The sequence below is a fragment of the Aphidius gifuensis genome, linkage group LG2 (assembly GCF_014905175.1).
Source record: "Aphidius gifuensis isolate YNYX2018 linkage group LG2, ASM1490517v1, whole genome shotgun sequence".
Taxonomy (NCBI): Eukaryota; Metazoa; Arthropoda; class Insecta; order Hymenoptera; family Braconidae; genus Aphidius; species Aphidius gifuensis.
Window position 1 is genome coordinate 28,522,029 of NC_057789.1, and position 20,709 is coordinate 28,542,737.

General features: G+C 23.2%; 3 protein-coding genes across 5 annotated transcripts in view; 2 read left to right on the top strand and 1 right to left on the bottom strand.

Annotated features, from left to right (window-relative positions):
- Nucleotides 1-189: 189 nt before the first annotated feature.
- On the top strand, nucleotides 190-4,130 carry LOC122850109 (PX domain-containing protein kinase-like protein). Of its 3 annotated transcripts, none has more exons than XM_044149133.1 (6): nucleotides 190-1,031; nucleotides 1,139-1,424; nucleotides 1,494-2,506; nucleotides 2,592-2,748; nucleotides 2,829-2,873; nucleotides 3,136-3,250. In XM_044149133.1, the coding sequence occupies exons 1-5, from the start codon at nucleotides 930-932 to the stop codon at nucleotides 2,843-2,845; spliced, it is 1,575 nt and encodes a 524-aa protein (XP_044005068.1). In that variant the 5' UTR covers nucleotides 190-929; the 3' UTR covers nucleotides 2,846-2,873; nucleotides 3,136-3,250. The 3 variants fall into 3 exon arrangements, with proteins under 3 accessions (XP_044005068.1, XP_044005069.1, XP_044005067.1); XM_044149134.1 differs by having other exon boundaries at nucleotides 2,829-2,890; nucleotides 3,136-3,231; XM_044149132.1 differs by lacking the exon at nucleotides 2,829-2,873 and having other exon boundaries at nucleotides 3,136-4,130.
- Nucleotides 3,780-6,608, bottom strand: LOC122850163 (tafazzin). The gene is made up of 5 exons (XM_044149235.1): nucleotides 6,306-6,608; nucleotides 5,968-6,096; nucleotides 5,333-5,576; nucleotides 5,006-5,260; nucleotides 3,780-4,922 (listed from the first exon to the last, which is right to left on the bottom strand). The coding sequence occupies exons 1-5, from the start codon at nucleotides 6,568-6,570 to the stop codon at nucleotides 4,886-4,888; spliced, it is 930 nt and encodes a 309-aa protein (XP_044005170.1). The 5' UTR covers nucleotides 6,571-6,608; the 3' UTR covers nucleotides 3,780-4,885.
- A 561-nt stretch (nucleotides 6,609-7,169) lies between these two features.
- LOC122850086 (protein prickle-like) overlaps nucleotides 7,170-20,709 on the top strand; it is a 61,254-nt gene continuing 47,714 nt past the window's right edge. Inside the window, exons 1-2 of the mRNA XM_044149097.1 lie at nucleotides 7,170-8,527; nucleotides 14,617-14,742. Coding sequence (XP_044005032.1) covers nucleotides 14,618-14,742 — 125 coding nt within the window. The 5' untranslated portion in view covers nucleotides 7,170-8,527; nucleotide 14,617. The remainder of the gene's footprint in view (nucleotides 8,528-14,616; nucleotides 14,743-20,709) is intronic.

The following is a 20,709-nucleotide window of genomic DNA, read 5'->3' on the forward strand; positions in this document are numbered from 1 at the left end:
TTTATTTAATTACTATAATATTTTTTTTTTGTTTATTGAGTTATAAATTATCGAAGTTTCCTATTAAAATTTTTAAATTTTAAAATTTCTACTATTGTCATCGTGTTAATCTATTTTTTTTTTAATTATTATTTTTATTATTCTCACTAATTGTTAATATTTTTTTTTTTTTTTTGATTAAGTTATTCACCTGCAATGGCGCCTCTTGTGATTTTATTTAATAACAACAAAATTATCAGAGAGAGAAATCGATTTTGTGTGTGACATTTTAATCTCAAAATAAAAGAGACAAAACAAGACAACAAGTTCTGAGAATTATATCCAATTGTTTAATTATAAATTTACAATTATTTGTTTATTTTAAACAATATAATTTGTATATTGATAAATTAAATAACATGTCATCAGTGTTTATGTGTGCATTAATAAATCATTGTGTTGATGAATGAAAAAAAAAAAAGGAAAATATAAAAAATGTTTATTATGATTGTGTTTAATCAAACATGACAACATGACAAAATGGCGTCTATTGGTATTCATAAACGTCAAAATAAGTGATGATATAATTAATAATCTACAAAATCAATTGAAATTTCATATAAAAATTATACAAAAAAAAATATAATTACTTATTGATTATCTTTATTATTTTTCTCATGTTGGTATAATTTTGTTGTTTTTTTTTTTAATTTTCATTTGTGATTTATTGATGTTATGGTGGATAATCTTGTGTGATGACTGATGATAGTAACTGATAATGAGTTTATCAATAAAACTATTAAGTGATTTATAAAAATAAATAAAAAATAAACCTGATGTTTTGATAATGATACCAAGTCGCGTCATTTATGGCGCCTCAAGTAAACTACGCGGTAGAAAAACAACCTACACCCTGTATGAATATAAAAAAATTTATATTTTCATGATCAATGGCTTTATTTGAGAAAAAATATACAAATAAAGTATTGCTTGATGATACTATTAAATTAACAAGTGTCATTGAAAATGCTAGAAAAATTGACGGTCATACGGTATGAAAATTTCTAATTTTTTTCATTCAAACAATTGGTTGATAAAATGTTGAGTAAAATTGTCAATGAAAATTTGATAAATAATTATTTTGTTATTATTTTTATAGGAATACGTGATTAGAGTACAAAGAGGTCCATTACCAGATAATTCTTGGCGTATTAGCCATCGTTACAATGACTTCGTCCAGCTCAATAATGCATTATCAATATCAGGCATTGATTTATCATTGCCACCTAAAAAAATCATTGGTAATATGGATGCTGAATTTGTAGCTCAACGACAAATTGGATTACAAAATTATTTAAACACAATACTAATGAATCCCATATTAGCTTCATCGTTACCGATGAAACATTTCCTTGATCCCAATAATTATACAGCACCCTTACATGGTAAGTTGTTGTTGTTGTTATTTTTCATTGAATTGAATTATTAAATGTCATTTCTTTTTCTATTTGCAGAAATAGCATTGCAACAAGTGTCACTGGCACTTCGTAGTGATGCAAATTTCGAAATTGGTAAACCAATTGTTGATATGGGTTGGCGTTTACGTAAACATTATTATACTGTTAAAAATCGTCAAAATCCAAAACAAGAATTAATTTTAGCATGGGTTGAATTTGGTCCAGATAAACATTTACAAGATAAAGATATGCAAAATGTATATAAAAGTTTGGGTAATTTAAAACATATTAATATTGAAAGTATGGTACATCAACATGTCACTGAAAATGGTGCATTAACTATTAGAAATTTTTATCCAAATGGTACATTAAGAGATATATTATGTATGACTAAACCAAAACAACCATTTATTAAAAAATATGGTAATCCAAAACAAACAAAATCATTAACAATAACTGAAATATCAATGTATGGTTATCAAATCCTACAAGCACTATGTTATATTTATGATAAAGGTTTACGTTATGGTCATTTACATACTGGTAATATATTATTAACATCAACTGGTATTAAGTTACTTGATCTTGAAAATGGATTACTTGGTTTACCAGCATTTTATCGTCCATATGTTGTACAAAGACGTAGGCTACATGCAACAACACAAGTTGATGTTTATTCATTTGGTCATGTGTTGTATGAAATGACATTTGGTAGACCATTACTTGAAGCAACATGTAATGATTTATCACACTATGATGATAAATTAAAAAATTTACTTGAAATAATATTATCACCAGAAGCACTTAAACAAGATCTTCCAGTATTTACTAAATTAATTGAACATCCATTTTTTGATAATGCTAAAAAAATTACATTAGCTGGTAGTTCAATTGAAAAACCATATTTTAAATTAAGTAATCATCTTAAAGATGTATTACTAGAAGCTGCGAGTAAAGCAGAACAACGTTTAAAAGATGAACAAAAAGTTGCTAGACATCAAAAAAAACTTGTTAAAGTACAAGAAATGATGAGCTCTGAAGAAGAAATGAAAAAACGAAAACAAAAATTGGTTATTATTTATTAATTTATTTCTTAAATAATATTAATTAATTTATTTATATTGTGTTAATTTTATTATTTTATTTTTCATATAGAAAAAAGAACAAAAACTTGCACAAGAAAAAAATTCTACAAGTAATAAAATTGGAACAAATGAAATTAAAAAAATTAATGGAAAAAATTCTGAACGTTCAGATAGTCCAACAAGTACATCAACAACAACAAGTATTGGCACACCAACACCACCATCTGGTAAGTTTATTAAATAATAAAATAATTTATTTATTATTAATATTTATAAATAATATGAAATTTCGAATGTTATTTCGAAGCTGGACACAAAAGTTGATGACGCATTGTGCGTAAAATTGTAACACGTAGGTCATCCTCAAAGGTGTTTTATTTATTTTTTTATATCAAGGATGATTTGATGGCTAAATATGATGATTAAAAAATTATATTACATTGATAATTTATAATTTTATACTGAATATTAATTCCTGGAATTTTTTGATCATCATATTTAGCTGTGATGTCATTAAAAATATAAATATAATTAATTGCATGTAATTTATTGTTGAATTTTTATCAGTGAATTATTTATCTAATGTTTTTTGGTTTTAAATTTTTTCCTTGAAGGATCTACAGACCATGGGATCAGATATAAAAAACATAAAAATAATAATAGGAATAGTAAAATTATTAAAAATATATGTCCACCAGCTCCACCCTTACCACCACCAGCACCACAACAATTATCATCATCATCAGTGTCATCAAATGTCCCATCCAACACTACGAAAGATCGCTCCGCCTTACTTGGTAGTATATGTGATTTTAATAAATCTAATCTTCGTAAAATAAAAAATTGATTATTATATTTCGAAATTTAGTAAATGTAATTTTCAAAAGAAAAAAAAAAAATTAATATTCATTTATATTTTGAAATAGCCAAAAACAAAAAAAAAAATAACAGATTACAAATGAAAATATCTAGAAATTCAAAGATTAATTTTTGATCATTTAATTTTATAGAAAAATAATAAATAAAAAAATACCTGAGATTAAAAAAAATAAATAAATAAAATAATTGTTTATCTGTAAAAAAAAATATATATATATGAGATTAATATGGAGTGTAATTTGTGTAAAAGAAAAATCTTTTGGCGTTGTAATTTATTCAACTATTTTTATTCGATTAAAATAAATTATCCTCTCTCTGTCTCTCGGTGGTTTAAAAATATCGTGGCCAATATTGTAAATATTAAGATGAAAGCTTGTTCTTTTGTAAATGTATTATAGAAGATATAATTTATTATGTTGTTATATTTTCATCTTCCAATCAAACGACTGGAATGCATGTAAAGTTATTAATAATTTTATTAAGTTTATTATTATTTTCTTAATATTATAATTAAAAATTCCTTGAATATTTATATTGCCTCTTGATAATTGTGTACAATTAAATAGCCAAACTAAAAACAAAAAAAAAGATATAATATATTAAATAAAAATATTAATCACGAGATTAAACAAATACTGTAATTAATTGTAATATTTACAAAATTACATTTTGTGTTTTGTGTATAAGAAAAAAATATTGTAATTCCAAATAAAACAAAAATTGAAATACATGTGTTATTTATATGGCATTATTATTTTTTTAAAATTAAACATTAAATTGATTTTAAAAAAATATTAATTTTCTTTTTTTTGTAATTGATTACATTATATAATTATTTATGAATAAATAAGCTAAACAAATTTTTACCTTCATTTAATTATAAATTAAATTTAAATCCAAAATTTTTTATTTGTTGCGTTGAAAAAAAATAATTATAATATCAAACTTGGATTATTATTTTTTTTTTTAAATTAAATTAAATTGTTTTTTTTCTTTTTTAAATCACCTAGCGTATTTAGTGCTCATACATTTTTTTTAATTACAACTAATATGTAAAACACAATACGTTTTTATTTACAATTTTCCAATTCGTATTTCTCTTTTTGTTTTTTTTTTTCTTTTTGGTCAGTAATTTACCAAATAATCTACCTTGTTGATAATTTTTTTTTATACAATATTTGCAGTCTAATTAATTTTCACATATTACAAATAATTAATATAATTAATTTATGTTATGATTGTTTTTTTTCTCACATTTTGTTATTAAAAATCTAGCAAATAATTTATAGTTATAAAAGCTGATTTAATTATTTTATTAAACTTAGTGATATTATTAATTAACAGCGATAAAAAAAAGGCCAATATTTTATTTTTCATTATATACTGATTGTTGGTTTATTTATTTTATATTTTGTCAATGATGTTGCATTTTGATTAGTCAATTGTATGCTAAATCGAGTGACGGTTATAACCGTCACTTTTAGGTCAAAGTTCATGCAATGCTGCAGTTTGAGTTTTCAACCTGTAATTAAAAAAATAAAATTTATAATTTTTATTGATACAGCATCTTGTTTATTAAATTTCTAAAATAATTTTTTAATTTACCTTTGTAGTTCATCATCAATTTTATCAGTTATAGTTTTTCTTATTTCAATTTCCGTGGCATTTGATTTTTTTAAATTAGCAATAATATCAGTAAAGTCTATTGGCTCTCCATAATTTAATGTAATTTTTTTACCAGTTCTAATATAATAAGGTGGAAAATTTGGTAATACTTCATCAAATCCATAATGATAAATTGGTATAACAATTGGTGTAATTGGTGATTCCATAATCAAACGACCAATGCCCCATTTTAATCTAAAAAAAAACCATCAACTTTTATCAATTAATATATTTACAATTTATAATTTAAATGATATAACGACATACCTTATTTGATCTTTGTACATGTTGACTTTACCTTCTGGAAATACATGTACCCAATCACCACATCCAAGTTTTTCAATACAAAAATTAATGGCTTCTTGATACACACCATTACCACGTACAATTGGTATACATTTACCAAACATAAAAAAATATGAATGCCATTTATTTGTAAAACAAATATCATGTGCAGCAAGTGACCAACGCATTTTTTGTTTTCTAAACAAATGTCGCATATTCAAGGTTGCTGAAAAATCGTATCTAAATTATAAAAAATTTCTTACATTTAAAAATTATTCAATTATAAAAAATAAAAAAAATAAATAAATAAATAAATCAATCAAAACAATCAATATTCTTTTGTGTAAAAAATCTCTATAAAAAATTCTGCAAGTCATAATTAATTCAAAAATAAATAATCATTGAATATAGTTTTTTTTTTTTTTCTATTTTTTTTTAAAATAAATAATTGAATAATAAATAAATTAAATATGTAATTTTAATTTATCAACCTACTCACAATTTATATCAATAATAATTAATATTAAAAAAATAAAAAATAAATTGTTATTAATTACAGTAATTTAAAAAATGTTTATTATTAATATTTAGTTGAATAAAATTATGACATAACTTACCCCAAATACCTGGGTCATCAAAGCAACTGTGATGATTTGAGACAGTAATAAGTGGTTTATTTTTTGGTCTGGTATCCAAATTGTTGGCAAGTATGTGTCTGTTATAGACAGTTGTTTTATTTAACCATTCTAAAATAAATATATAAAATTGATAAAAATATAATCATTGTTTATGATATTGTCATGTAACTAACATAGATAAAAAAAAAATAAAAAAAGTATATTGTGACAATGACAACAAAACTACAAAATGACCAAACAAAAATAATTGTAAAAATAAAAAATGTCACAATAATGATATAATTGCATATATATATATGTGAATATAATACACTTACGTATAATAATTTTAGAGAATATACCAACAGCAAAAAATGTGAGTGTGCTTGCAAACCTCCATAGCCTTGATGGTGGTTGTCGTAATTTTGGTATTATCCAGGTTATATCGTACACCATTGTTCTTTTATTACTTGAGTATGCACTTGACAATATCAATTGAACAATTGAACGATGTTTACTGATGAGCTTAATACCATTAAACGGGTTATTACCCCGGTTAGTTAAATATTCTCGTCTTTCGTAATCCAACAGTGCCATGATCATGTCACGCCATGTTTTTGGCGGACACTGCGCGCGCGACTAAGATCACGTGGCTTCCTGACACTGGTATCCCTTCTTTTTAAATATTATTATTATTATTTTTTTTTTTTGCAACAATTTATTATTATTTTATTGTTATTATTAAAATATATTTATTTTGCCAACTATATTATCAACTGAGGAAAAATTCAGTTTCTATCACTTCTGCAAAAGTTTTTCTTTTTTTTGAAAAAAAGTGGGTCAATAAAATTTAATTGTTTTTTAATTTAATTGTTTATTAATTGTTGGTTGTTTTGACGGTAAATTATTCAAGATTTATTGATAAATTGATTAGACATTTTAATTGATTTTAGAAATAATTTATTTACAAATGTTAAAGTTAATTTATTGTTATTTATTAATAATTGTTTGTTATATTTTTTCAAGATCATGGGATATGATTTTTTTTTTTTAAATTCAAGTATTAATAATAATGAAATAAAATAAACAAAAAAAAAAAAACGGGAATAACCGAATGAATTTGCGGGGCCTTACGCGGCAGGTGGAGGTGGAGTAAATCTCGTGGAAGGAGAATCGCGAAGAAGGGCCTGATCTTGAGAGTCAGTCCGAATTCTCCAAGCTTTGGTGAATGTTCAATTGCTACATAAATATATTTTTAATAATATCTACATTACGTGTCGGCTTTAACATAAAAACACAATACATTTTTATAAATAAACAAAAAACCAAATAAAAAAAATTAAATTTAAAATAAAATCAAGTTTTAATTAATTTTCCAATTCAAAAATAGATCAACGAATTATTTCATTGATAAATCATTTGATATTTTTCTATATTTAAAAAAAAAAATGATTAAAAATTTTGATGATTGATAAGAAATAAATTTGAGCATGTTTTACCACCCTTAAGGCCCTTTGTTCGTGTGTATTGTGTATCTGGAAGTTGATAATACCTACTTGGTTTTTTTTTTGTTTATATTTTTTTTTTTATAAATATTTTATATACATAGATGTACATGTGTGTGCTGAGTGAGTTTCTAAGAAGGTTCTCCACCCGTGTGGAATGCACGATGTGTTTTAATGCTCTTGGTAGATCGTCACGATAAAGTTACTCTCTCGGTCCTCTCCTCATACTCTCATTGGTCAATATTAAATACGCAGTCAACAAATGATACTCTCTTGTTTCGTCCTCTTCAAGTACTCATTTATTTTTTTTATTTTTAGTGTAATTGTAGAGCTCCAAAACGATTTACTCCAAAAAAATTAAAAACATCATTTTCGATTTATTTCAAACGTTTTTTTTACTAAGATTAATTGTTTTTTTTTTTTTAATTAAATCACGTGACATTTTTGACGAGACAGGTGTAAAAAAATATTAAAAATATAGTGTTTTATAATAAATAAATAAAATATTACGTAAAAATAAAAAAAAAAGTATTTTTTTTTGAGTTTTTACGTTTGACATAAAAAAAAAAAAATATTTATGTGACAGAGGATGTCGGAGAAAAGGTTGCCGCTTGTAAGCGGTACACCAATAGAACGACAAGCTGATCGAATACGGCGGCTTCATGGAGCTGAAGATAAATGCCGGCGACACTCGACTTGTTTTAACTGTGTTTAAATGTTTAAACTTTTTAGTTATTGGTTGTTTTAGTTGGTTGTGTGTTGGCTATTGTTTTTTAACAAGGATATTATATTAATATTATATAACCTTGTTACAATTTCATTTTAAATATTTATTAATTATTAATTATTTTATAAATAAATTATATATTTTTAAAATTAGCTTAGTTATTTTGTGTGAATATTTGTGAAGTGGCTTTTTTTTATTTTTTATATTGTGTTGTGATTATTTACAAGTGCAGCAATTTTGGATTACATCGATAATAATCAGAAATAAATTTTGCGGTTTAAAACCTCAATAATCGGTGAAAGTATTATTTATCAGGCAAAACCTTCAGGTAATATTATTTTAATTTTGAATAATCATAAACAATTTAGTTTATTTATGTTATTATTATTATTTTTTATTATAACAATTTAAAGTCTCATTTTATCATGAGCAAGTTTTTTTTTTATAACAAGCATTTCATGATTTTCAATGACCATTTTTTATTATTTTTGTTTTTTTTTTAAATATTAAATTGAGGGATAATAATATAATGAGAATAATCCGAATGTGAATGGACATACAGGTGATTTTTTATTTTTTGCATTCGGATATATTTATGTTGATGATGATGATGATGCGAATTATCTTTAGATCAACCTGTGACTAGTCAAGTTTTCAAAACTTTCAACGTATATATTTCTAAATTATAATTTATAAACCGGATATTTTTTCAAATAATAATTCATTTATTTATTTAAATATGTTGTTAGGATTATTAAATGTTAGTTATAATTAGGAAATGTTGATTACACACTTATTATACCATTTAATTTATTTTTTTAATATATAATCATATCGTTATATCTAGAACTGCAATATATTTATTTTATGAACTTGATAATATTGATATTACAGCTTTATTTATTTATAATTGTAAATAATTGAATTTAAATATTATTTAAGTAGCGAATTTTTTTTTTTTTTAGACGAAATTTATGTGTACATAACTGTTTTGTTTTTTCTATTTTTCTTTTTCATATTCAGGTATAGTTTTTTTAATTATTTATTTATAATAATTGATGGAAATTTATAATTTTTATTTTGTTTATAATTGTTGATGACAGTGGAGGAATTAATTATTATTGTCAAAATAATTTAGAAGTAAATTATCCTGGTTTATAATTTTTCAAAAAAAAAAAAAAAAATCCTGTTTCGTGTGTTTGTATAAAATCCATGAAATATTTTTTATTAATCATTGTTTAAATAATACAAGCATTCTAAAATACAGCCATAAAAATTTAACAAATATTTATAATATTTAAAAAATTATATTATAAATAATTAACACTAAATTTTACAATTTATTTATTTATTTTTTCCTTATAAATCTTCACATATTTTTCATTCATTCAAAATTAATTAACATGAAAATTAATTAACCAGTCACTTTATTGACTCGATACAATTATTATTAAAAATTGAATTTATTTATTTATATTTGTTGTTATTTTAAATTTTTTAAAATAATTTATTTATTGTAAATATTAGTATTTAAAAAAAAAAAGAAAAACCACAATTTTCAATTTACAACAAAAATTATATATATTTATTTAGTTAAAATTATTATTTATTTATTTTTTAAAATTATAATTATAATAACAAACAACCGCACGTGTAGAAAATTTAAAATAAACTCTTTTATATATATTTAACAAGGAAAAATATAAAAAATTATTCCGAGAATGTTAATTACTCATTTTTTTTGTTGTGTTTTGTTTAAAATAACAAGTACAGTATAAGAAGATTATGACTTGAAATTTCTTCCTTATATATTTCTTGTATTTAATTTCAAAACATATATATGAGAAGTTGTTTAAACGACACACGTGAGGATGATGCAGTCAGTAAAAAGGGACCATATTATAATCCATTAAAATACCATCGGTGATGGTTTTGCACACTCACCATACATCCAAGAACTAATGAACCAGAAAAAAATACAAAAAACACATAAATATACTCATAATTATACACAAATAATTGAACACTCTCCAAGAATCATTTTCACCTGAAAAAAAAATATTTATATAATTTTTTTTTTTCACCAAATAAAAAAACACAAATAAATAATTCAAAAATTATTTTTAACACGCAAACTTTTAATCATATTCATTTTTTTTTATTGCAAACGGGTCACTTGAATTTTGAGTATTCTGATTTACCATTTAAAGCAATCGAAAAAAAAAAATCAATGCGTGGGTTTTAATAAAAATTAAAAAAAAAAATCTGTGTGTATTAATAAGCTGATAGTTTATTTTGTATCTGATTTTTTTTTACTTGTTTTATCGTCATTGCTGATGACGACACCCCGTCGTTTTGAAAATTTTTAATGAACAATTTATTAATGAACTTGAAAATTCACAGATTTTTTTTTTTGAAAAATGAAATATTATTTAGAATGAATTAAGTTGTGTTATTAAATCATTCAAGTTTTAAAAATAAATAAATCATAAAATATATTCAAGTATAAGTGTTGCTGGTAATTTTTATTTTTATTTTTTATTTAAGATTAATGTCATCCGGATATTTTTTTTTTTTTTTTTGATTTATACTCATTGAATATTTGTAAAGATTGATATTCATTTATCGAGGCAAATAAATTTGTAAATTGTATCTATGTTGTTTGATATTAAAAAAAAAAATAATCGATATATAAATTTAACGCTAATGATGCTTAATTGACTTGAAGCTGATAATTATTTTATTATAAATAAATAAATTACAAAAAAGGTTTTTCTGTTTTTATAAATATACATTGAGTTTTCAATTTTTTTTTTTTTTTCTTTTAATCATTTTAAATGACACGTTAGATGTTAATCTTTTGAATAATCTACTTGAAGATTTTTTTAAATTTATATTTCAATATCTTGCGATTATTATAAAATTATTTTCGAATTTTTTTTTAAATTTTCTATTAAATATTATGAAGCATATTTTGCATTTTTAATTTTAAATAATTAACAATAATTTTTCAAATAAAATAGCACAAAAAAATTGATTATTTATCAATTATTTTTTCAATGAAAAAAATAATCCAAATAATCTGTTTAAAAATTCCAAATTAATTATTATTTTAAAATTCGAAAAACACATTATCTTTAAAAATACAAAAAAAAAAAAAAAAAAATTCATACAGCTGGTAGATTAATCCATCCATTCATAAACCAAATCGAAAAAAAAAAAAATTAAACTCATTATAAAAAAATGATTACAAAATTTAAATTCAAACTTTAATAATCAAAATTAATCAAAAATAAAAAATGCTACATATAACAGCTGTACGTAATCAACTTGAAAAAAAAGAGCAAAAAAAAAAAAATAAATAAAAAATAAACCCCATGAGAGTATTTTAATGTATAATTTTGATGCAGCTTGGAATAAAATTTTTCAATTCAACATGACATTGAAAAATCATGTTAATAACTAAAGTAATTTGTGATAAAATCAAATTAATATTAAAGACAATAATCTATGTTGACTGTAACACGTTTGTCTATACATTCTCCGCATAAAAATATAAAATAATAATCAAAATAATTTATAACCAGTAAAGCACACGTAAAAAAAAGGGAGGATGCAATCACGTGCACGACTTTAACCCTGGACCATGTGATAAGCTAACGTTGAATAAAAAAATAAAAAAAAAAAAAATTAAATATAAATAAATATATACACAAGTAACATAGGTGCCACGGTCATTACTGCTCGTTAATCTTGCCGGGAGAGACCTTAATAAGCACCTACAAAATCCCTCTGTCTTTTCTATATGATTTTTTTCTTCAACCGACATATACTTTCTCACCCTGTATCTCCCCCTTTTTTTTTTTTTTTACTCAAATCATCGTAGAAGATTTTTTAATATTTATCTATTATGTATTCGCTATAATTTATATTTAAAAAAATTATATTTAACTTTTTGTATTTTTATTGTGTTAACATCATTCTAAAACACGGAATTTTACAAGCTTGTTAAGTTCCTGCAGTTGCACATTGTAAAATTGTTAAAGATCTTGGTTATTGCATGCAGCGATCTTCCTTTGGTCATTTAACGGTTTTTTTTTTCTTTTTTATTGTCTTGCATAAATTCTTTATTTTATTTTTATTATAAATATTTATTTTGTCTGCATTCAGTAAATTTTTTTGGGGAACTTATATCATTTTTTTTTTGATTAATATTTGATATTTCTTTATGTAGTTTAATTTTTTATTGATAATAGGTTGTTAAAAAATTATACCAGCGTCTCGAAATTAATAGTACAGGGAACATAGGGGTTTTGATGAGCCTGGCCCTTAACTCCTATAATCAATTATTATTAAAATAGAGCTATCCTCGTAATTTTTTTTTTATTAAATTATCTAGGACCTAAGCTAGTTTAGAAAAAAAAATGGGAATTTTTGAAATGGTCGAAAGGGGGTAGGGGGTAGATTTTAGATAGTCAAAAAAATTAAAAAAAATTAAAATCCACCTCTTAACCCTTTTTGACGGTTTCAAAAATTCCCATTTTTTTTTATAAACTAGCTTAGGTCCTAGACAATTTAATGAAAAAAAAATTTCGAGGATAGCTCAACTCCCTCATCGTTAGAAAAATTTAAAACAATTAAAATCTACCCCCCTTTGACCATTTTAAAAACTGTTTTAATTGTTTTAAATTTTTCTAACTATGAGGGAGTTGAGCTATCCTTGAAATTCTTTTTTTATTAAATTGTCTAGGACCTAAGCTAGTTTAGGAAAAAAAATGGGAATTTTTGAAACCGTCAAAAAGGGTTAGGAGGTGGATTTTAGATAGTCAAAAAAATTTTAAAAAATTAAAATCTACCCCCTAACCCTTTTTGACGGTTTCAAAAATTCCCATTTTTTTTCCTAAACTAGCTTAGGTCCTAGACAATTTAATAAAAAGAAAATTTCAAGGATAGCTCAACTCTGTCATAGTCAAAAAAAAATAATTTATTGAATTTCTTATTAATTTTTTTTCACTTTGACTCTCATAAATCTTCGAAAAATAAAAATTAATTTTTCTTTTAATTTTAAAAATCAATGATAAAACATTATAAAAAATACAACAATAATTCTCCATAAATTTAAATCGTCAATAAAAAAATATACCTAACAATCTCGAAATAAAATTGAAACAATATTAACTTCCAATAAAAAAAAAATAAATATATCTATTTCAAAATAGAAAAAAAAAAAAAAAAAACCCAGTAAGTAAAAACATAATCAAAATTGATGGGTATAAAAGAGGAAATAAAATAATGAAATAAAAAAAAAAATTATATTGAATGGTATCACGCAGTCGATGTCAGTGAATAGCGTGGAGATGAGATAACGATCGAACAACTTGGTTAGACATTTTCCATTTGGTATATGAAAAAAAAAATAAGATTAAATTCAAGTAAAAATAATAATAATAATAAATAGTTGATTTGAGTATCTGAATTGAAAATAATAAAAAAAAAAAATAGATAATTATATTTTTTATTATTTTGTTTATAATAATAGTGTAATACCTCAAGTTTTCTCGCAGCTAATCGAGCACGAAGGTCGAGTTAAAAGACTTTGTGAATTTCGCTTCTGCTGTTGAGATAATTTATCCTATAAACATTATAAATAAAATTTTAAATTTATCATCATGAATTTTACTATTACCAGTTTATTCTCTCATACACATCTATAGTGTCGGTGTGCAAATGTGTGAACTTTAATTATACCCTTTTGATTATTATTAATTTAAAAGGCCACGCAAAACTACCACTTGCCTTTCCATTAGCACCAGCATCTTTATTAATTGTCCATTGAAAATTTTATATATATATTCTAATAAATTTTTTTATTTTTTAAATTGAATTATCGTTATTTATATTTATTTTTTTATAATCAATTTTGCTTGCATCATTTACTTGTAAAATTTATTTCTTTTTTTTTTTTTTTTTTTGGTTTTTTTAACGAATAAATTATATCGGTTAATTGAAAGTCAAATAATTGATGAGAATTTATGGATATATATTTTCTTTTATTATATATTCAAATAATAGCTTTAATAATTTTTATTTATTAATTAAAAAAAAATTATGAATTTATTAATAATTTTAGGCAGAGCGTATACGCGTCACTGTAGTGTTGCATTCGTCTACGGAAAAAAAAATATTTTCTAATAGACCTAGACATTCAATAATAGAACCAAAAAAAGCGTATTGAAATTACCTACAATTTGTATATCAAATTTTTTTTTTCGGACAATTATTAATGCTTGAAATCTAAAAATAAAAAAACGTTGAAATTTTTTTTGTCATTTTTTTTTTTTCATGTTTTTTTTAATTTTAAATATGTTGTGGCTAATTCAGAGTATTATTTTTATTTAATATTTTTTTTTTTTACAGAATGCTGTCAACCGGACACAACATCAGTACCTCCACAGTTTTTGTTCAAGCTATGGTGCAAAATGGTGCACCATGCACTCAATGCCGAGAGCTTTGTTCAACCGGCTATGTGCCTCACTTTTGGCGGTCAGTTTAAATATTATTTAAAAATTATTTTTTTCATTTTTTAGTTACGTCTTTTTGAATATCCTTTCTCATTAATTATTAACATGACATTTAAGCCACGTGTTGGCATACCTTAATGCGGTTTATCTTGTGCTAAATGATTTTACCATCAAAAGTATTTCAGCATGACGCATATATTGATATTAAATACATGTACAAAATAAAATCCACGGTTTACCGTATCAAATAAGCAGACTATATAAAACATCATGAGATGTATTGCCAAGTAAAAAATGAAAAAAAAATCATAAAAAATTATCAAGTATTTTCTGAACGACAGCTTTGGTAACTTGATGTTTTTTATGTGGTCGATTATTTTTTTTATATTTTATTATTATTATTTTAAAAAAAAATATATATAGGTAGATATATTATTTTTAAAAAAATAAAATGATCACGTTTAAATGATCGGTATGAAGGATGATAACGTATATATCTTGTATTATTTTTCAATAAATTTTTTAAGACTTGGGCGTGTACAAAGTAGCTCAGTCACATTGCCAATAATTTTAAACATTTTCTTCATGATGGTATATCATGTTACAGATTCACTCGTGTGTGGTAAATACTTACGATATATGACGTGTAAATTCAACTATTCATTTAAATTACGTATACTATGGAAATAATTAAAACAGCCTGGAAATTATTTTATATAAATTAAAATTCAAGGGATATGAAAATTTTACAATAGAAATTTTTTAATATTTTATTTTATAAAAATTATGAATTATTATTGTTAGATATTTTAAATAACATATCATTATCAAATCTCCAACTATTCAAAATAATAAAACTTCACAGATATATAATTATATCCAATATTTTGCAATAATGTCTAGACAAAAGATTTCGAAAGAAAAAAAAATTCTCAAATAATAAAACAGTCGAAAAAATAATTTAAAAATTTTTTATAACAAATTAATTGATAAACAATAAATTAAATAATTAAAAAAAAGTATTATTAATAAAAAAATATTAAAATATAAATTTATTTTTATATAAAAAATAATTTCCAATTTTCATTGGAATTTATCAAGGTGTTTTACAATAATATTTATTATAAATTTATTTTGTTTTTTTGCATTTATATTTAAAAGAATATATAACGATATAAAATATAATATAAAAAAATGATAAAAAGATTCATAGAGAGGCACTCGAGGGAATCGATCAGGCGTATCTCAACTTGGTATCTCTTTTCTGGTACACATATCCCTTCACCTTTCTTCTTCTTTGGATGAACCAGCGAGGCCGTGTGTTCTTGCAACCTGCAACTATCTTGTCTTTTATTTATTTTATTTTTCCCTTTCAAAGAATCAAGACTTAACAAAAAAAAAACAGCAAACGATACACATACATATATCTTTGTGTGTGCAAAAATATACCAAGCTGAAGACATTGATCAAGAAACAGAGATGCCAAGTTTGAAGCACGATGAAAATAAAAATGATAATGATAAAAAAAATATAAAAAATAATACAGGTATATGTGAAAAAAAAAAAAAATAAAAATTTAAAAATTTACAAACGAAAATTAAAGAGGAGTAGGACGATCGTTTCCCATAGGTTCATAAGGTCAAATTTGTACGATGTGAGTATCACGCGAGTATCACAAACAATGTGCGTGTGTGACGAGGAAAATAAATGCACACAAAAAAGAATTGGTAAATTAACAAATAAAAAAAAAAAAAAAAAAATTAAATAATAATGTTAAATAACAAATGAGAGAGATGAGAATATTGTGAGGTTTTCTTGCAGCATCCACGACGAATTGACCATGGATTTTTGTATATATTTTTAAATGAAAAAAAATAAAAGTGAGAGAAAAATATAAGATAGCTATCCAGACAGTACTGAACTCTGTAATTAACATACCAAACCTCCCTGGTGCTGATACTCACACACTGAATTTAAACTCTTTGGCGCCCGCAATTCATGTAGAGAAGGTTAGCAAAAAAATTATTAAAATTATATTATATTTTATAAAAATTATTTATGAAAAATTTAATTTTTCTTTTTATTTGTTATATAATTACAATATCAATGATAAAATAATATAAATAATTGAAATCCCTCACGAATTTTAATTTATAAATTGAAAAATAAATTTTTGAATTTTTAAAATTTTTTTTATTCTGATTTTCTTAATTTTTTTAAAAATGCAAATTATATTTTTTTTTTAAATTTATTATTTTTTAAAAATATTAGGAATAATAGTTTATGATTTTTGTTTTTAAATATTTAAAAATTTATAAATAATATGCTTTTTTTTTCATTCAATTTTTTTTTGTCAGGTAGATTTAATTTTTTTTTTTTTTCGATTGATTTAAGCGTCATTTAATTCACTGATAATACCTCAAGAGTATCATCAAATACAGTGACACATATTGCCATTGTATTTCGATTTAAATCCTTTCAAAAAGTTTATACATATATGCAAAAATTTAAATTCTAAATAACCATTGTTCTGAATCAAAGACCATAAATTTATATGTATATAGGTACTTTCAACCTACAGACTTTCATCTTCATCTATATATATTATATATTTTTTTTTTAATTTTTCTGTTCAATTCATCTTTTTTCTATTCTTCTTTTCATCATCTGGAGTATTTTAATCACCGATATATATTTTTTTTCAAGTGGTTAAGTAGAGTGCACTGTCTATACACTTGACTTATTTTTGAGTATCTTGATAATTTTTGCTGAATCTGGTGATTATCAAATACAGATATTCTCATAGAATAATTTTCATATTATTATTATATTTTTAATTAACAATATTTCTGGTTAAATAAAAATCATCTATTGTAGCTTTAAAAAATAAATAGATGCTTGAAAAAAAATAATTACAAATCATTTTTCTCAACAAAAAAAAAAATCATTTCGTTAAAAAAAAAATATTTTTAAAAATAAAAACGAAATATAATTAATAGATAAAATATTTATGAAAAATATTTAATACCATACTGGTTATCTTGATGGACTTTATCTTGATAATCATTGCTAAATTTGGTGATTATATTTTAATTTTTTTTTGATTATAAATTTGATTTTTTATAGTTGAAAAATTTATATATAATAATTTTGATATGTGTGTATTTATATTAACTCAAAGATTAAGAGAATAAAATAAATTGACTGAGCACATCATCATCTAGCTTGGTCATTGGTCGCAGAATACTTACGACAGGTTGTTTGTATAATGGTAGGGGGGTTTTAATGGGGAGTTGAATACGCGCTTTGAGGGAAAGAAAGAATGTCGTTTGTATATTTCGGCATCGACAAAAACCAGAACCCCTTTTTCGCTTGAACTTCTCAGATATATATTTTTTGATCAAAGAAAAGACGAAATAAAAAATTGTCTGTGTGCACAGAATTAAAAAAAAACAATCCCAAATGATTGTCGAAAATCAACGGAATGAAGAATACAATTTCATGGATAAATTTTTTTATTTTTAATTATCAAAAATTCAAAATTAATTCTAGATAAATTTGATTTCTTTTTTTTTTTTTTTTCTTCTCTTTCGACATATTTGAATATTAAATATAAACTATTATATATATAGTAAATTTTTTATTTTATTTTGCATAAATTTTATTGGCATTTGAAATTTTTTTAAACCAGTTGATTTAACCTTGTGTTTGTTATTTTATTTTTAATATTAATTATAATTATTAAGAGTAAATTTTTATTCTCGATGGTTGTATATATTTTTGGCTGACAATTTATGCCTCAGTTGTAAATATTAAAATATATAAATATAATTGTGTGTGTGGTTGTTGAGTCAAAGAACATTCACAAGTATATATCGACAAAAATTTTTTTTGAAGGGCCTTTCTACGTTCCTCACATCTCTTTATGAGACAGTATACCGCCTCCAGGTCTGTTAATTAGCACAGAGATTTTATTTTATTTTTTAAATAGTATATATTTTATATATTTTTTTTAATTTTATTATTTTTAACCATCATAATACACGTCAATATTCACGCAAGTTATAATAAATAAAACAAAAAATTATTTTAAATAACAGTCTGCTATTAAATTGACTCGTGATTTACTTGTAAAAATTTTTATTTATAATTTTTTAAAAAGCTCTGAATTTGTTGTAAATTATAAACCAATTTTTCAAATTAAATTTTGATCATTAAAAAAATATTAATCAAGTTGAAATGAGCTGATAAATAATTGTTTAAATTTAATTTTGCTTTTCATTTTTGTGGCTATAAGTTAGACACTGAGCTTTAAAGCACGAATTAATAATTGATTAATTTACTTGAATAATCAATAATTAATAAATGATTAATTGATTTACTCGAAAATTATTACTATTTTTTGGTTTGTTAAATTTATCAAGTACGTATTTTAGAAAAGACAAATCATGGAAAATATAAAGCTAAATAAAGCTTTATAATAAAGCTCGTTCAGTGATATAATATATATAGAAAAATATTTAGTGTTTGGACAGTGTGAATAAAGAAAATAAGGTCTGTGGGAATCGTAAATTTTATTGATGCCAAGTGTTCTCCAGAGAGACATTCCAGGACGAGAAAGTGGCCCTATCGGGATCCAGCAACAAGTGTAACATTGTCGCTAATAAAACCTTGTAAAAAACATATATAACATTAATTTTATAAATAAAAATCAAAAGCTGCTACAGTTATTTAACAGAAAAAAAAAACAAATTAATCAATTTTAAAATATACCATTAAATATTCAGATTCAATCAGACTTTTTGAGGCTATCAAATAAAATAAAAATAATAAAAATATATTAATTTATAAGTTGCCAAATAGATTTCATAAATTGTGCAAACATTTAACAATTTTCTTAGAAGTACGTGGTGCTTCTTTGGCATAAATGTTTGATGGTTTAACTTGTTGTACGTGACGATGGACGAGTACACGTCAACAGCATCCAATCAAAATGAAAAAAAATAAATAAAATTTATACGAGACACACACAAATACATTGTACAAACGATAATAGTTAATTCAAATAAAAAAAAAAACGATATAAAAATAAACAGCACGTGATGATGAGTCTTGAATGTTTATATAATTTTTTTTTTTATTTTATTTATTCAATAAATTTTATGTTTATTTTATATCTATTTATCTTTGGTCTTATTGAACTGTGAGATTGAAAAAAAAAAAAAAAATCATCTCTTTTGATCGTATATCTATCAAAATTAAATATCATGATTTATATTTTTTTTTTTTGTAAATATATATAAATTTTTTTGTAGCTTTGGTTGATTTTTATTTATACTTTTTATTAGTGTCTACATTTTTTTGTCACATGTGCGGGAACATGCTGTTTACGCATATAGTACCTTGCTCGTTTGTCAAGTGTTAAACACTGTGCGTGTGGGGGGAGGGGGCCCTCACCGGTCCTCACTGACTCTCTTCCCTTTAACTAAAATACGCGTATATCTTTCACCCTATCGCACAACCCCCCAGTGGCGATGCCCGTGCCTCTTGATTAACGAGACATCACCCTCTCCGACCAACAAACTCGCATAGCTCTATATATGTACATAATTTTATTCCTCATATATATTTTGTATGTATATATGTTTACCTCTTGTCGACAACTGGACCCTCTTTCTCACAGTTGTATTGTTGCTGCATTGTTTCATGTACTTTACTGCATATTGCACCAATCAATTTTCTAATATTATATATATTACTCTAAAAATTATACAGCTCTTAAATTTATAAACAATATTTCGTTCATCTTTTTTATCTTATCAATTTTTATGCAAGCTCATACGAGCATCGAAAAATCAATTTTTCATATTATCACATTGGTAAAAAAAAAGTGTAAATACTATTTTCAAAATTTTACATTTTAAATAGACTTTTTTTTTTTCATTTTTTAGCATCAATGATTTTTCAATGTGTGACAATATTTATCGTT

Bases quoted from the DNA above. Each gene is read 5' to 3' on its own strand.
- LOC122850109 (XM_044149132.1), top strand. From the start codon at position 930: ATGGCTTTATTTGAGAAAAAATATACAAATAAAGTATTGCTTGATGAT. The intron at 1,032-1,138 runs GTATGAAAATTT...TTATTTTTATAG, and splicing joins GAAAAATTGACGGTCATACG to GAATACGTGATTAGAGTACA. The intron at 1,425-1,493 runs GTAAGTTGTTGT...TTCTATTTGCAG, and splicing joins TTATACAGCACCCTTACATG to AAATAGCATTGCAACAAGTG.
- LOC122850163 (XM_044149235.1), bottom strand. From the start codon at position 6,570: ATGATCATGGCACTGTTGGATTACGAAAGACGAGAATATTTAACTAAC. The intron at 5,577-5,967 runs GTAAGTTATGTC...ACGATTTTTCAG, and splicing joins TGATGACCCAGGTATTTGGG to CAACCTTGAATATGCGACAT. The intron at 5,261-5,332 runs GTATGTCGTTAT...GTTTTTTTTTAG, and splicing joins ATGTACAAAGATCAAATAAG to ATTAAAATGGGGCATTGGTC.